Below are 18,267 nucleotides of genomic sequence, written 5' to 3' on the forward strand. Positions count from 1 at the left end.
ATTGATCTGGCTGCTGAGTTGAAACTAGATTTTGTGGGGGAATAATGGAAACGGGGGGTATTAGGTTCTTGCAGTAATCCACGGTAGACGACATGATGGTGGCATGGACAGGGTGGTGGGAGAATTTCTAACAAGTGATCAGATTCTGATACATTTTGAAGATAGAACCTTGAGATGTGGGAGAAAAATCAAAGATGATCCCAAAGTTTTTGGGTAAACAATGAGAAGAATAGGGTTGCCATTTAATTAGATATCAGATTATGAGGGCAAGATCAGGATTTGGTTTTGGACATGCTAGGTTTGGGATACCTAGTAGACATCAAAATGGAGATGTCATGTACGTGTCTGTGTACATACACGTAGTGTGTACGCAAGCATGTATTATGTATATGTATATTAATATAAGTTGAATTTAGGGGAGAGGTCTGAGCTGGAAATACAAGCTTGGGAGGAATCTTAGGTTTGTAAGATAATGTTTCCTACATATATTTCTTTTGATTGATCTCTTAACTAAACAAGTATTAAGAATGACTGGTAAGATCTGGTAAAATAGAGAGCATCAAGTCTTTGAAAATTGTTTAAGAGGAAAAGTGGGTGTGCCTGGGTGGCTCAGTCAGCTAAGCGTCCAACTCTGATCTAGGCTCAGGTCATGATTTCCCAGTTCTTGAGTTAGAGCCCTGCATTGGGCTGTGCACTGACAATGCAGAGCCTGCTTGGAATTCTCCTTCTCTCCCCCTCTCTCTGACCCTACGCGATTCATGTGTGTGTGCTCTCTCTCTCTCGCTCTCTCTCGCGCTCTCTCTCTCTCTCTCTCTCAAAATAAATAGGAAAAAAAATTTTTTTTATTTTAAAAATACAAAGAACAAAAGTGACTAGGAGGAGTGATGAGTCAGATTGGGAAGGATTGGGCTTCTTCAGTTGGTAATGTTTTCTTTCCTGCACTTGGTACTAGTTACCTGAGTGTGTGTGTTTGTGAAAATTCATCAAGTTGTATACTTATAATTTCTGTGCTTTTCTATGTGTATTTTGTAATTAAGTATATGCTTCTGCATAATTTACTTACAACGTAAATATGTACAAAGTTGTATATACTAAATTTCCAGTAAAGAGTAGAAACCATAAATGCTATTAAAACATAGAGGAGGGAATGATCGGTAGTGTCCATAAAGTTTTCATTGAAAGCACTACTTAAACAAATAGAAACATGGGAGAGCTTTCTAGAGAAGACAAAGCACAAAAATCTGTACTTTGTCTTTCTTAGAGAAGCAGAAGTGCTCAGGGGCCACTGTGGAGAGCAACTTAGAAAGGAGTGTTCATTTTTTAAAACAGGAAAATAAAGACAATATGGATTATGTGTAGGTAAGACTTATTACCATATGAGGTTGACTTTTATTATGCATCAGTTGTTCATACTCACAAGTTTGGAAGCTAAGTTATCCCTTTTGTTTTGATTAGTAACTCCTAAAAAATGTTTCTTTAGTATCTCCTTTACAACCATCTTAGATCAGGACTTTCTGCAGACCTTAAAGGGTATCCGAATAATCTTCATCATCCTTATATGTTACCTTGAGATGTGGGACAGTTCAACCCTAATCCTTGCTGATTCCTCATTCCCCCCTTAAAAGCTGAAAGAGAAGTCTGGTAAGGGAGAAAATTCAAATGGTAAGGATGATCTAGCCCCTAAATAACGAGTCTTCTCTACAGCAACCAGTAGGACTCTGTGAGCCACAGAAGTAAAAAGCAGATGAAATTATATTTAATAATATAGTTTATTTAACCTGAAACCATTTATGAACCTTTTTTTTTTTCATTCTAAGTCTTTGAAATTTGGTGTTTATTTTACACTCATATCACCTGTCATTTGGGACTTGTCAGCATTTCACGTGTTCAGTAGCCACCTGTGGCTCAAGTGCAGCTCTAGAGCTCCAGCTGAACGTTATTCCACAGCTGACTTCAGGAAAAAAAGTTACTCATTATTAAGAGGGTTTCACTGGTTCAGCAGGTGGGTATTTAGTACTTCACATGCGTCATGTATTTAGTTTAGCCCAAAATACTGTGCCAAAACTATCAGGAGATGTTCTCTGAGATTCTCTTATACATAGTACTTCCTCATAATAAGTTCTAAAATTATATTTACAAAAAATAGAATTGAGTTTGCTTATAATATGTTTTTTAAAAATATTGACTTGCCTCAACCAAGTTTTTTTTTGAAGCCTAGATAATTGTGCATAATTATAGAAATGTAAACTTTTATATAATATGGATATTTTTTTACCTGCATTTCAGCCTTGAAGATTGAAACAACATCAAATGTATTTGAAAACTTTGCTTAATAGTTATTGAATTTAGAAGTTAAATTGATTGTATAGGGCAAGAGTGGCTATTTTTCAAGCATGATTAAGTCTTTCATCAATTTTAGAATATTTTATCATAAAACATATTTTGGAACTGATGAGTTTATTTAGCGTGTGCCAGAAAAGCATTTGTCTCAAATTTGTCACACTCATGTTTCTTAAGACCTGAATCTTGCTTTTGATGCCTGCATTGTAATAATTTGTATATTTGATGGTCCAAGTGACTTCTGATATTTTTTACATACTATTTGTTATCCGGGTTTTCAAATAAAAGTTTTAAAAATATTTGATTTGAAGTTTTAAATATCTTATATACATTTTTTTTTCAGTCTCTCTCTCTCTTTCTCTGCACAGGTATATAAAATACTAGTAAAGAAAACCCCAGAAGAAAGCTGGGTGGTTTTCAGAAGATACACTGACTTCTCTAGGCTTAATGATAAAGTAAGTCCTTAGATAAATCTAAAATGGACTTTTCAGTTTTGCATTATTAACTGTTACTGACAGTTAAATTTGTGGTTTTTCCTCCTCATGAGTTACTTGAGTGAAGTCAAATCTTTGCTAGTTCCTAAGAAAATTAACTATTTCACTTAATTTTAATAGCCTAAAGACCCATCTCTACACACAACTTCCTTATTTTGGAAAAAAAAATTATTTTTAGTATAAAAATGTGAAAACCTTAAAATTGCTAACAGAAATATAAATGATTATATAACCTTGTGAATTTGAAAAAGGTATGTGTATATAAGATCTCCTAAACCATGTGACAATAAGAGAATGAACAAAAAAAGTATTTCTACCATGTTGTATTAGTTTTCTATTGCTGTTTACCAATACCACAAACTTTATGACCTAAAACATACCTTTTTATTATCTAGTGATGTAGGATCACTTCTCAGCCTTTTGGCTAAGATCAAGTGTAGTGATTTAGGTGGGCTCAGCTGGGTTTGCCACTTGGGGTCAGACAATGTCAAAATCAAGCTGTTGCCTAGACTGGGCTCTTACATGGAGGCTCTAAGAAAGTATCAGCTTCCAGGCTCATTCAGGTTGTTAGCCGAGTTCAGTTTCTTAACACTTGTAAGACCAAGCTCCCTATTTCCTTGCGGTTGTCAAGCAGAGGTGTTCTGAGCTCATAAAGAGTGCTGTCCAGCCCTTGTACCTGGCCTCTCCACCTTTAAAGTCAGCAATAGCCAGGTCAGGTCCTTTTTGTGCTTTGAATCTCTGACTTTCTCTTCTGCAGTCAGCAAGGAATAAAGCTGTACTTTTAGAGGACTCGTATGATAAGATTAGGTTTACCCAGATAATCCCATTTTAAGACCAATTAAAGAGTAACCCTAATTACATCTGCATACAAATCTCTTTTGTGTAACATAACAAAATCACAACACCAGGAGCAAAGGTCATGAGACCATCTAGAATTCTGCCTACTGCATTTATGAAACAGAATAATAATAAAAACCCTCAATATATTAAAAACTGTTGGGGCACCTGGATGGCTCCGGTCAGTTAAGCATCTGACTTCAGCTCAGGTCACGATCTCACGCTCAGAGCCTGGAACCTGCTTCGGATTCTGGGTCTCCCTCTCTCTCTCTGCCCCTCCCCCACTCACACTCTGTCTCTCAAAAAATGAATAAATATTAAAAATAAAAAATTAAGGGGCGCCCTGGGTGGCTCAGTCAGTTAAGTATCCGACTTCGGCTCAGGTCATGATCACTCACTCTGTGAGTTCCAGCCCCATATCGGGCTCTGTGCTGACAGCTCGGAGCCTGGAGCCTGCTTCGGATTCTGTGTCTCCCTCTCTCTCTACCCCTCCCCCGCTCATGCTGTGTCTCTCTCTCTGTCAAAAATAAACATTAAAAAAATTTTTTTTAATTAAAAAAAACTCTTGAAAATAAAACAAAGTAAACCAAAAAGTAGAAAATACTATAAATGGTGTGAACAAGGCAAGCCATAGAAGAAATATAAAGGACCAATAAAGGTAGAAAACATTTAATATCACAAAGTACTCCAAAGAAAATTAAGGAACTATTTTGTACCCATCAGGTTGACAGACATTTAAGTGGTGTTATCCGTTGTTGGAAATACGAATCTTCCTAGGGTACATGGCTTCCTAAAGTTGTGCTTAATCACATTTCTGGGATATGAGAAATCATGGATGTGGGCAGGCAATATTTAGTTCAAAGGATACTTTTCACCGTGTTTTGTTCATTGTTATTTTCTTTGTGTTTTAATTTGTTTTTAATACTTAAAAATTAGAACCAACCTAGATTTCCAGTAGGGAATTGATTGAGCAAATGGCAGTAAGAATGTAATAGAGGAAGAAAAGCTGAGCTGTGTCCACAGGGCTAGAGGGAAATTAGAGGAGGTAGATGAGGGGAGTGATATTTAAAGTATTATTTGTAATGTAGTCCTGCCATTATATATGAATTTTATTTATTGTTCCTGAGTTCTTATATTACTGTAATATAAGAATTATAAAAGCTATAATTATAATTTTATAATTTAAAATAATTTAAATTTATTATATAACATACATAATATATTATATATTATAGTTATAATTATAATATATATTGTTATATTATACATAACATATATAATATATAATATATAAATTTATAATTTATAATTATAAAACCTATAATTATAAACCCAGAATTATAAAACCTATAATTTTCTACCTCTGTTGATTTTTTTAAAATAATTAAGCAAGCAAGAAGATCAAAGTAATTTGTGAAGTTACCAGATACCAAAATGGAATTCTTAGCTTTCTTATGAAATTGTTATAATTTTTGTTCATGAAGACTAATTTCTAACAGTTTCTCTTTAGAGCTATATAATCCTTTATGACTTGCTATTTTTCTTTTCAGGGTTCAACTATTTAGTGTTTATTTCTCTTCATCTCTCTAGGTGCATCTTTATATTGCTGTGTTATTTGTTAGGCAAGTTGAGATTTAGATAACTCTTAAGTTTTTAAAGAAAGATTAGTAAGAATTTAATTTAAATTAGTAAATATCTCCTTGATATTCCAACTTGGGCACCTAAAATTAATAAGTGTCTATGTCACTGTTCCTAGGTACCAGAAATAGCTCTACCCATCACCTGCTTTTACTTGCAAGAATCAAAAAATGAGTGTAAAAGTCAAGCCACAGCCTGGGAGAAAATATTTGTCATACCTGTATCTGACAAAGGACTTGTATCAGGAATATATAAAGAACTCTTGTAACTTAATAATAAAAGATAAATAATCCAGTTTTTTTAAGTGGAGGGGTTAAAAGATTTAAATAGATAATTCACCAAAGATATGCAGATCCAAATAAGCACAGAGAAGATAGTTAACACTATTTGTCAACAGAGGAATGCATATTAAAGCCACAGTAAAGTACTACTATGTACTCACCAGAATGGCTAACATTAAAAGGATGGACAAGGCCTAGTATTAGCAAGGATGTGGAGCAGTTGTAACGCGTATGTACCCACAACTGGTATAGAAATTAATAAGTAAAACACTTGAAGTAAGAAAAACTTAGCTGGATTTTATTCTTTATTTAAGTTTATTTCATGTAGTTAACAGGATAGATTTTGTAGAATTGCTATGATTGAGTTGAACACTGTGTTTTCTTTTTTTCTTTTTCAGTTAAAAGAGATGTTTCCAGGCTTTCGATTAGCACTTCCACCAAAACGCTGGTTCAAAGATAATTACAATGCCGACTTTTTAGAAGATAGACAATTAGGATTGCAAGCGTTTCTTCAAAATTTAGTGGCTCACAAGGACATTGCTAACTGGTATGTGACAAACTTAAATAAGAGGTTATAGGTGCATTCCAACAACTTGTTTAAACTCAAGAACAAACACAGACCATAGTTAATTGAAGCACAAAAAAATAGGGTAGGAATATAATTACTTAGCCTCTCCAATACAGCACTATTTGGAATTTTCTTGCTTTTTATTGGTAAGAATTTTATCTGGTGGGACGGACTCAGTTGGTTAAGCATCCAACTCTTGATTTTGGCTCAGGTCATGATCTGATTGTTCGTGAGATCAAGCTCTGCATTGGGCTCTGTGCTGACAGTACAGAGCCTGCTTGGGATTCTCTCTCTCTCTCTGTGTCCCTTCCCCACTCGCACACGCTCTCTCTCTCTCAAAATAAATAAATAAACATTAAATTAAAAAAAGAATTTTATTTGGCATTTGATTTGTATTAACACTTGTAAAAAGTCAGCAAAGTTAAAAATTTTTCAGTGTAAAAAAATTTTCTAAGTTAAAAATTCAGTGTACCATATACTCAACCCAACTGTAAACTTGATTTTAGTATTTAGTATTTTAGCAATCATTTAAACAAAGTGGCCCACATATTAGAATTTTGGTTAATATGAAACTATATAATTATATTTCTCCAAAGTAGTGCAAAAATATGAAGGTTGGGAAGTTGGGTTAATTTATAAATTATATATATGCAATCATATATGCAATTCCCTCTTGACAAGGATATCTTTCAGATATCTCAAAGTGATCTCAAACCGGGTAAAAGCTTACTCTCTAGACTTTTTTCCCAATGTTCAGCAACATCATTTATCCAGCACCTGGTACTTATCGTTGATACAATCCTCCTACCCTTATCCCTTCCTTTATGTTTTAAATTCCATTCAAATCTGTCTACTTTTCTCCATTTCTACCATCACCACCCTGATCTAAGCAGTTATCTCTCACCTGAATTACTGCAAAAGCTTTCCCTCTGGTTTGCTTGATCCACTCATATTTCTGTAGCCCATTGGAGCCACAGTGCTCTTCAGCTATATTGGTCTTTTAATTTTCCAAAGTCACATTGCTCCTTGGTCCCTTAGGGCCTTCAAGTATCGTGTTCCCTGGAAAGACAATGTTTCACACTACTATCCCACCCAGCCATGGCCTAGATAACACCTATATGTCCTTCACATTTCAGTTAAAAACTTCACTTCCTCACATAACTGGTTTTCCTGACCCAATTCCTCATGCACCACCACCACCACCAAAGACTAGTTTAGTTCTATTTCATAATACCTGTACCAGTCCCTCTCAACTGGTTCTGAAAGTCAAATCCTAATGCCTTAAGTAAGACACACATTGTATCTATGAATTAACTTCTCTAGGCTGATACTAGTTATGTGCCAGTCTTAAGGGAACTGAGAAAATAGTCAAATCATTGCCTTTAGCATCTAAGTCTCTCCTGGAATCCCAGCTAAGAAAGGCTGGTTGGTACTTGAATTTCATAGCATTTCAGTTTGTGACTATTTATCTGATTATTTGATTTTCGCCCACCTGGTTGTAAGGTAAATATGTAATAGTAGGTTATGTGGCTGTTTTACTCACCATTCAGTGTGCAGTGCTTAATACAGTGGTAACACAAGGTGTGTGCTCAATAAGTACTTGTTAAACAAATGGCTGAAATGTTGATAATTGCTACTGTATTATTATTACAAGAAAAATATTTTGGGGGTGCCTAGGTGCCTCAGGTGTCCAATTCTTGATTTCGACTCAGGTTATGATCCCAGGGTTGTGGCCTTGAGCCCCACATCAGGCTCCATGCTGAGCTTGGAGCCTGCTTGAGATTCTCTCTCTCAGGGCAACCTGGGCTCACTCTGTTAAGTAGCTGACTCTTGATTTCAGCTCAGGTCATAATCTCACAATTCGTGAGTTGAAGTCCCACATTGGGCTCTGTGCTGACAGTGCGGAGCCTGCTTTGGATTCTCTCCCTGTCTCTCTGCCCCTCCCCTGCTCATGCTCACTCTCTCCTCTCTCTCTCTGTCTCTCTCTCTCCGTCCCTCCTTCCCTCCTTCCCTCCTTCCCTCTTTCTCTCTTTCTCCTTTTGCCCCTCTCTACCACTTGTGTTCTCTCTCTCTCAAAAAAAAAAAAAGAAAGGAAAAAAAAGAAAAAAGTTTGAAGTATATATGTTAACTCAGTGATTGTACACTCTAGGTAGTAGGAACACGGAGTTCCCTAATTCTCAAAATTTGTACATCTCAAAAGCAAAAAGGAAGTTAGTGTTAATTCAGACACACAGAGAAAGAATAAAAACCAAAAAACTCTCAAATCATAAAGATTTTGAAGAAAATATATTTTATATGATACCATAAAAGAAAATAAGAAGTCAACATATCTTATCCCCTTTTTCTTTTAGTCAGTAAACCTTTATGTCTTAGTATTGAAAATATCAGGGTGACTTAAAATCACATTTATTCTATAAATAACTATACTCTATATAATGAAATATTAAATAACATAAATCATATTAATAAGCTGATTTTGTGATATCTTGATTTTTTAGTGAAAGTGTATCTTAGTTTTATTGCATTTTTTAAAAATGATTGGTAGTAATGGGACACTGGGTTGGCTCAGTTGTTTCAGTGTCCTATTTTGGCTCAGGTCATGATCTTATGACTCATGGGTTCAAGCCCCGCGTCAGGCTTTGTGCTGACAGCATGAAGCCTGCTTCGGATTCTCTGTCACCCTCTCTCTCGGCCCATCCCCTGCTTGTGTGCATGCTCTCTCTCTGTCTCTCTCTCTCAAAAAAAAAAAAAAAAAAAAAAAAAAAAATGGGGCACCTGGGTGGCTCAGTCAGTTAAGCATCCTACTCTTGGTTTCAGCTCAGGTCACGATCCCACAGTTTGTAAGTTTAAGCCCCGCATTGGGCTCCGTGCCGATGGTGCGAAGCCTGCTTGGGATTCTCTCTCTTGCCCTCTGTCAATGCCCCTCCCCTGCTTGTGCGCACTCTCTTTCAAAAAAAAAATAAACTAAAAAAAAAAAAATTCCTAGAACAACATAGGGGAATGCTTAACTTTGGACCAAAGAAAAATTCACAGTAGAATTTATAATTCTACCATAGAAAAAGAAAAGACATACTTCCTGAAGTTATCCATGGCCAAGATTATTGTCTCATAACCTTCCTCTTAAAAGAAGTAGGAGGTTAGGGGCACTTGGGTGGCTCAGTTGGTTCAGCATCAACTCTTGGTTTGGGTTCAAGTCATGATCTCACAGCTGGTGAGTTCAAGCTGTGCATCAGGCTCTGTGCTGACGGCAGAGAGCCTGCTTGGGATTCTGTCCCCCCCCCCCTTTCTGCCCCTCCACTGCTCTTGCTTTCTCTCTCTCAAAAATAAACACTAAAAAATATTTTTTAAAAATCTGTACTTTAAAAAACTGATTGATGATAGATTTTTGTCTCTGAGGTAGGCATATATGGGACGTTTGCGATCCTTTTGTTTCTAAACTGTGTACTTCAGTACAGTGGTAGTAGTCTTGCTCAATTCATAAGTAGGTATTTCAGGAAAACAAAGATTTCTTGGCCAAATAATTTGGGAAAGGTTTCACGTGACATTCCTAGAATACTAGAAGTTCTAAGAAGTCTTGCATTAAAAAATGTAGTGTATCAGGTGTTGTCTACTTGATTTTGTCATGTAAATCATCATTTAGGGACTACTGTTAGATAAATTGAACTCAGAATGAAGTATTTATGCCTTATTTATTCTAGAGTACACTCTGTCTTTTTTGTGGGTTATGGGTAGCATTCTTTATTTCACAGTTTAACAAGTTTCTTAATAAGTTTTTGTTTAAACCATGAATGAAGGGAAGGAAAGAAATTATTTATCTGTATTATCTTCAGCATTTGCTCTGTGTCATGCTAGGAAGGTTATGAAGGAAGCTAAGGTTGTAGTCACTGGTCTTAAAATTCATTTGAAGAAATGAGGCTTCAGGATGAACAAAATAAGGGAGTTTATGAAATGCTTCTTGGTATGATACATGTTACCTGTTGATATACTTGTTAGCTTCCTTTTATAGTTGTAATGGGAAAATAGAAAAATTGCTGTCTTTATATGGCCAAATAATTATTTGATATTCTTTATAGATTTATAATTACACTTTTTTCAACGTTTATTTATTTTTGGGACAGAGAGAGACAGAGCATGAACAGGGGAGGGGCAGAGAGAGAGGGAGACACAGAATCGGAAACAGGCTCCAGGCTCCGAGCCATCAGCCCAGAGCCTGACGCGGGGCTCGAACTCCCGGACCGCGAGATCGTGACCTGGCTGAAGTCGGACGCTTAACCGACTGCGCCACCCAGGCGCCCCTAATTACACTTTTTTTTACTTTCTTTTTTTATATCCTTAGCACTTCACAACACAGTTACTTCTTAACCTTCATGTTGGCTAAGAGCTTTTCATTATACAACAGGCTGGTGGAGGCTTTTAATATTATTACCTCTGTAACTGTAACAAAGCAGAAGTAGAAGAAAGTAAGAACTGAAAGGACACTAAGGATAGTTGATCTGAAAGCTTTAAGATAATATTTTCAGATGCATTTAGAAAATACAAAGGAAACATAAAAAAAAAGTTAATATTTTCATGATTTCAAAAAATCAAAGGATTTCTTATTGATTTTCTCTGTTCCATAAATATTTATGTAGGTCTTACTGCATATAAGGTATTGTAGTACACAAAGGTGCTTTAGATACTGATCCTTTATTTAAGAAAACTGAATAGGAGGAAGATTCACCAAAAACAACTATGATGAGTAGAGCTAGATCTCTTTCAGAGGAGAAAGAGGGAACTTTTGACTAGGAGAATTGCAGGAAGCTTCCTAGAGGGTGACATTTGAGCTGGATTTTAAAGAATTAGTGATATTCAGACCAACAAGAGAAGGTAAAGAAGGACCTTACAAATGAGAGGGAGTATTCTATCAAAATGCAGAAGCAAGACGCAGATCCTGTACCAGCAGCATGTGACTGTCAAGGTGAAGGCCACCTAAAGATGGATGGAGAGGGAAAGTCTTACATTACACAATTTGTTATAGTTATTTACTACATAGTTATATTATTTATAAATTATTTCTATAAATGATTCAATGTATTTATAAATTGTATGTTATAAATTATATATAATTATAAATATATTTTATACTATCTTATGCTACTTTGAAATTGTTGCATCATTTAATCAGCACAGCAATTTTTTTACTGTTCTTTTTTTTTTTTTTTTTTTTAACGTTTATTTATTTTTGAGACAGAGAGAGACAGAGCATGAACGGGGGAGGGGCAGAGAGAGAGGGAGACAGAATCAGAAGCAGGCTCCAGGCTCTGAGCCATCAGCCCAGAGCCCGATGCGGGGCTCGAACTCACAGACCGCGAGATCGTGACCCGGGCTGAAGTCGGACGCTTAACCGACTGAGCCACCCAGGCGCCCCGTTCTCTTTTTTCATAAACATTACACATATATCATAAGTTACCAAATTTTTTCTCTTTTTTTAATTCTTTAAAATAGAGGGGTTGGGGCGCCTGGGTGGCGCAGTCGGTTAAGCGTCCGACTTCAGCCAGGTCACGATCTCGCGGTCCGTGAGTTCGAGCCCCGCGTCGGGCTCTGGGCTGATGGCTCAGAGCCTGGAGCCTGTTTCCGATTCTGTGTCTCCCTCTCTCTCTGCCCCTCCCCCGTTCATGCTCTGTCTCTCTCTGTCCCAAAAATAAAAAAAAATAAAAAAAAAAATAAATAAAAAAATAAAATAAAATAGAGGGGTTAAATTATATAGGGTTTTTTTTTTTTCATATTACCATCCATCTATAAGGACTTCAATAACAAAGTTCATGTTTTAAATTCTTTTTCATTTTCTTTTTAAAAAATATTTATTTATTTTTGAGAGACAGAGAGAGACAGAGCATGAGCAGGGGAGGGGCACGAGAGAGGAAGACCCAGAATTCAAAGCAGGCTCCAGGCTCTGAGCTGTTAGCATAGAGCCCAATACGAGGCTCGAACCCACGAACCATGAGATCATGACCTGAGTTGAGGTCAGATGCTTAACTGACTGAGCCACCCAGGTGCCCCATCATGTTTTAAATTCTATATGTGTTAAAAAAAAAAAAAAAAAAAATTCAGGATGGATTTGCATTAACAGTTAATAGTAAACAAACAAAATAAAGTATAGAAGTATTTACATAAAGGAGGAGCTGAAAAAAATGATAATATTTACCCTTTAAAAAACAAAAGTCCTTGGTGGGGGGGAGGGGGCGACACCTGGCTGGCTCAGTAGGTTGAGCATCTAACCCTTGATTTCAGCTCAGGTCATGATCTCATAGTCATGAGATCCAGCCTCACATCAGGCTCTGTGCTGGGCATGGAGCCTGCTTGAGATTCTCTCTCCCCCTCCCTCTCCCGTCCCTCTGTCTCTCTTTCAAAAATAAAAATAAATACACAAAAAAATTTTTTCAAATTTAGAAAAACACAAAAGTACTTGGGGGATAACAGAGCCATCTTCACATATTTGAAAGATTATGAGGGGGAGAAAGATTAATCAAATAATACTTTAAAGCAGTGCTTCTTTAACTGTAGTGTAGCTTATTAAAGTGCAGATCCTGAATCAGCAGGTCTGGAGTGAAGATTCTTCATTTCTAACAAGTTTTTAGGTGATGCTGATACTGCTGATCTAAAGACCTCATTTTTAATAGCAAGACTAACATGTAAAACTAGGAATAGTAGTGAAAAGTTAGAGGAAGACCCTATCAGCTGAGATAAGAAAGAGTTACATATCATTTCAGGCTATCTACTGTAAAAATATTCTGGGGTGCCTGGATGGCTCAGTCTGTTAAGTGTCTGACTTAGGCTCAGGTCACAGTCTCACAGTTTGTGAGTTCGAGCCCTGCATCAGGCTCTGTGCTGACAGCTCAGAGCCTGGAGCCTGCTTCGGATTCTGTGTCTCCCTCTCTTTCTGCCCCTCCTCTGCTCTCAGTCTCTCTCTCTCTCTCTCTCTCTCTGAAAAATAAACATTAAAAATATATATAATATAAAAAATATTCTGCCTTTTGAGAAAGTGAGTTTCTCTTTACATAAGTATTTGAAAAGGCTAGATAACCATCAGTGGTATTGAAAGGGGAATTATTAAGTGGAATATATTGGATTAGATAGCTCCTTAGGTTTCTTTTAATTGTAAAATTCAGTAATTCCATAATTCTTGAACAAGATACTTAAAACTATTTTTTACACATTTTCAGCCTGAACTATCTTCTCACAGTAAATTTTTAATGTATCTAAGTTGTTTTTATATATTAAGATATCATCAGGAGAAGCTAGATTAGTCTTAGTATTTTTATAAAATGAAAGAATTCAGTTACATATTCAATAGCTCATATAATGCCAGCTTGTGAGAACCAACACATTATTGCTAAGTTTGGTCAAGTGGTTTTCATCACTAATGTTGGTTTGGTAGACATTCAATTAAGGACACTTTTTTAAAATGCAATAAAGCCAAGTATTTTGTATTCAGATCTGTGTAAACTCTTACCTAACTAAATTGGGTCTCAGAGATCTTCTGTAAAATTCAGTTTTCTGGGCTTAATAGTGAAGTAATTTTAGTTATGTGATTTTAATCAGTATCTTCATTAGGAAAATTAAGTATTTGAGCTAAGAGGCCTCTAAAAGATCTCTTTCAACTCTAAATTTCTTATATCCTATTCTTTTTATTGTGCTTCTTCATGAATCTTGAAGTCAAACCATCAGAAACAACCAGATTCTGACCTTTTAACTAAGACTTTTGGTCTTGTTGCTGTCCAAAGTCTACCTTCTTATGAAAGTAAGATCAACTTATAGGGCAAATTTGCTCTGATAATAAAAAATGCTGAGGGATACTGTCTGAGGTCTCCTTATCTTCATGTTAAGTCAACAACTGATCTCAATTTTAAAGTAGAGTTTTCCCAGGTGCATGGCTGGCTCATTCTGTTAAGCGTCCAGCTCTTGATTTCAGCTCAGGTCGTGATCTCACATGTTCTGCACTGACAGCACAGAACCTGCTTGGGATTCTCTTTCTTCCTCTCTCTCTGTTAAGACGTCTGTTAAAACCTAAAATCCTTCTCAAATTAGAGAATTGTAGTATAGTGTTTACCTACAATGGTGGATAGAAATTTGTTATGATCCTTATAAAAAAAGTCATTAACTTTTTTTTCTAACTGCATAACTCTTACAAATAAAGTCATTATTTGTGGGATGCTTATTCTGTACTGTGCTAATTGGTGTGGATATGGTCTATATAGTCCAGAAATTTGTCATCTACCTTTTGGTGAAACAGTCTGCTTGGTAAACACAATACTAGTAATACAGTATAGTAAGTCCTATGAAAGGATCTCTTCAAGGTGCTGTGGTAATACTGAACCTAACATAGGGTAGGGGAAGAGGGTCTAGTCAGAGAAGTCTCCATGAGGAGATAACAGATGAGCCGAGTCATGAAGAATAAATATGAGTTAGCCAGGGAAAGGTGGGAAGGATGGGCCAGGCTAATAGCAGCAAACATGACTAAAGGCATGGAGGCATGAAATAGACATGAGGTGTACCATCTTTGAAGTGTCAGGAAAGACAGAATTGGAATGTAGGCAGATGCTTCATGCCAACACTAAGATCTTGGCTTTGTTCCCTCTTGCCAGAGGAAGCATAGATGGGTTTTAAGCTGGGTTTTACCTAAAACACTTAAGCACTCTAGATTAGAGGGTATAAAACTGAACATAGGAACACACCCGGGCTAGTAACTAGGCAAGAGAGCAGCAAGGTCTAAACTAGACCTCCACTGCCAGGCCTTCACATCTATCATAGGGATGTAAACGTGAGCCCTTCAACCTCACACCTAGTCAGCCCGTCTCCTCCAGTGTGACCCTCACCATCACCAGCCTTGATTCCTGAGTCCTTATCCTTCAGGTTGTATTTAACATCTAGTTTCTGTTACTGTCTTTTAGCTGGTAGGGAACACTGAAGAGAAATACTAACTGATTGAACATTTCTATCCCAAATCCCTCAGTAATGTTTTCATTCAATGACTTTATGTGCTTAATTTGATTTTGGCAGAATTGGTATCTAGTATTTTTAGTACATTTTTCACTTGGTTCTCGATTGACCTTTTAGTGAATTGTAGGCATTAGTTTTAAGGGTTTTTTTCCTTTTAAAATACACATTTTGAGGGGGGCCTGGTGGCTCAGTCGGTTAAGCATCCAATTTCAGCTCAGGTCATGATCTCATGGTTCAGGAGTTCCAGCCCCATGTCGGGCTCTGTGCTGACAGTTCAGAGCCTGGAGCCTGCTTCAGATTCTGTGTCTCCCTCTCTCTCTGCCCCTCCCCCCACTCGCGCTCTGTCTCTGTCTCTTAAAAATAAACATTGAAAAAAATTTTAAATATACATTTCGAGATAAATGGCACATTTAGCTATTAAATTACTAGTTTTTTTTTTTAAATTGTGAAATGTAAACAGATACATAACTATGAAAGAATGTAAAATATAATAGTAAATAGAAGATGAAAGGTCAGCCAATGAAATAATTTTTTTATAAGTTTGAAAATACAGTAAAACGCTTAAAGCTTTTTTTAGAGTATCGGAGGAAGACATCAAGTTATAGGGCAAATTTGCTCTAATAATAAAAAATGCTGAGGGATACTGTCTGTGGTCTCTGTATCTTCATGTTAAGTCAACAACTGATCTCAATTTTAAAATAGAGTTTTCCCAGGTGCATGGTTGGCTCATTCACAAGCATCCATCTCTTGATTTCAGCTCAGGTCATGATCTCACAAATGAGATTGAGTTCTGCACTGACAGCACGGAACCTGCTTGGGATTCTCTTTCTTCCTCTTTTTCTGCCTCTCCCCCACTCGAGTGCTCTCTGTCTCAAAATAAATAAATGGATATTTTAAAAAAATAAAATAGAGTTTTCCCAAACATACCTGAAAGCTATTCTAGATAATAAAGGGAATAGAAAGGTACAGAGTCTTTTTTTTTTAATTTTTATTTTTTTAACGTTTATTGATTATTGACAGACAGAGAGTGAGCAGAGGAGGGGTAGAGAAAGAGGGAGACACAGAATCTGAAGCAGGCTCCAGGCTCTGAGCTGTCCTCACAGAGCCCGACACAGGGCTCAAACTCACAAACTGTGAGATCATGACCTGAGCTGAAGTTGGACGCTTAACCCACTGAGCCACCCAGGCGCCCCTGTACAGAGTCTTTCTTTACCTTTTAATTCCAGATTGTTGCATTTTTCTTAGTCAAATAGATTTCTCTCTTTAAGTTTATTTATTTGAGAGAGAGCACAAGTAGGAGAGGAGCAAAGAGAGAGGGAGAGAAAGAGAAACGCAAGCAGGCTCTGCACTGTGCCAATGCACAGCTCAAACTCACTAACTGTGAGATCATGACCTGATCTGATATCAGACAGTTAACTGGCTGAGCCACCCAGGCACCCCCAAATAGGTTTCTCTTTTATCCTAATGTTTGTCCTACCTTTATTACCATGGCCAAATGGAAGCAAAAGTAGTAAAGATTGAATACAGGTTGGGAGCTGTATTGAACCTATCAGTCCATGAACAAGGAGGGGGAAAAGTAAAATTTTTTTCCTTGGAAACTGACTTCTATTTTATTTATAAGCATTTAATAATATAGACTCTTTGATATTTATGTTTTATTTGAATTCATTTGATTCATTCACGAATCATACATTGATGGGGTGCCTGGGTGGCTCAGTGGGTGGCTCAGGTGGCTTAGAAACTCCCTGGGTGGCTCACTGAGACTTTTGACCTCTCAGTCCCAAGATCAACTTATTTCGGTTGAGCATCCCAACTCTTGATTTTGGATTAGGTCGTGATCCCAGGGTCATGGAATCAAGCCTCATGTGATTCGCTCTCTTGCTCTCTTTCTCTCTTTCTCTCTTTCTGTCTGCCCCTCTCCCCAACTTGAATGCGTTCTCTGTCTCTCTCTAAAAAAATAAAGTAATAAAATAAAAATTATAGAGAAAACAAATCTTGGTTTATAACATGTAGGAAATCGCTGAGCAGAACCATGACACACATAGGCAGTCAACTATTTATCAAATCTAAAGGTCTCTAGTCAGTGATTCTCAAGCAGGGGTAAGGGTTTCCTTTTCCAGAGGGAAAAGAAAAAGGTATCTGAATGCCTGAGAAGAATTGTTTTCCCAAATACTACCATCTCCCAGAGATTCTTGTGTGTCCCTCTTCCATGCAATAGTGTTTGAGCATATTGACTCCTTCTCCAACACCTGAGTCCCATTGAAACAGAAGAATTGGAGTGAACAACTGAAAAAGTATTTTATAAATCAGAGTCATAAAGCCAGTTTTAAATTTCATTTTTCTGCTACAGATTAAAGAAAGTAGGGCATAGAATATAACCTTGAACTACACTGAAAAATAACTTAGGGGATCCATTGGATTTCGTTTGAGTAGAACTCTAGAGAGCTAGAGATCATAAAGATTTTTCTCTTTTTACTGAACTGTATAAATGGACATACAATACCCCATTAGTTTCAGGTGTATATCATAGTGATTCAGTATTTTTATACATTGTTAAATGATTCCCACAATAAGTCTGGCTACCATCTGTCACTACAAAGTTACTGCATTGTTACTGACCATATTCCCTATGGTGTACATTAGGTGAAGGGGATTAAGAGGTACAAATTTTCAGTTATAAAATAAGTCATGGGGATGTACTATAGATCATAAAGATGTTTAGGGAAGGAGAATGAAATAGAATAGCCACTCCGAAAAAGATTTCTACAGCTGGGTACATTGTCAACATCACTGTTGATCTTGGGCTAAATTTCTACTATAAACCAAAGGTATAAAAAGAGATACATATATTCCCTTACCTACTTTTTCTTTCCTAGCAGCAGCATTTCAGTAATTAATTTGTAATGTTACTAAAGAATGAGAAAATCTGGCTATAAGCCTATAAGAAAACAATGTCTCACATTGGGTTATCATATACTGAAAGCATTAAAAAGAAAAAAGACCCTTCTATAAACTTACGTGTACTTTCCTTATCAGTCTTAAAGGCTATTCTCAGGGTTTCATCCAGACTTTTGACCTCTCGGTCCCAAGATCAACTTATTTCCTGTGGCTCATTTTTGCCTAATAGTTG

General features: G+C 36.7%; 1 protein-coding gene and 1 long non-coding RNA gene across 3 annotated transcripts in view; both read left to right on the forward strand.

Moving 5' to 3' along the window:
• LOC147572016 (uncharacterized) overlaps positions 1-18,267 on the forward strand; it is a 463,768-nt gene that overhangs the window by 342,889 nt on the left and 102,612 nt on the right. The gene's annotated exons all lie outside the window — the stretch shown is intronic.
• The window catches only part of SNX16 (sorting nexin 16), a 43,444-nt gene that overhangs the window by 8,286 nt on the left and 16,891 nt on the right, over positions 1-18,267 (forward strand). For both annotated transcript variants that reach the window (XM_025922818.2, XM_025922820.2), the window contains 2 exons: positions 2,709-2,795; positions 5,989-6,137. In XM_025922818.2, coding sequence (XP_025778603.1) covers positions 2,709-2,795; positions 5,989-6,137 — 236 coding nt within the window. The remainder of the gene's footprint in view (positions 1-2,708; positions 2,796-5,988; positions 6,138-18,267) is intronic.

Source organism: Puma concolor, chromosome F2, assembly GCF_028749965.1.
Source record: "Puma concolor isolate L17-30 chromosome F2, mPumCon1.1.hap2, whole genome shotgun sequence".
Classification (NCBI taxonomy): Eukaryota; Metazoa; Chordata; class Mammalia; order Carnivora; family Felidae; genus Puma; species Puma concolor.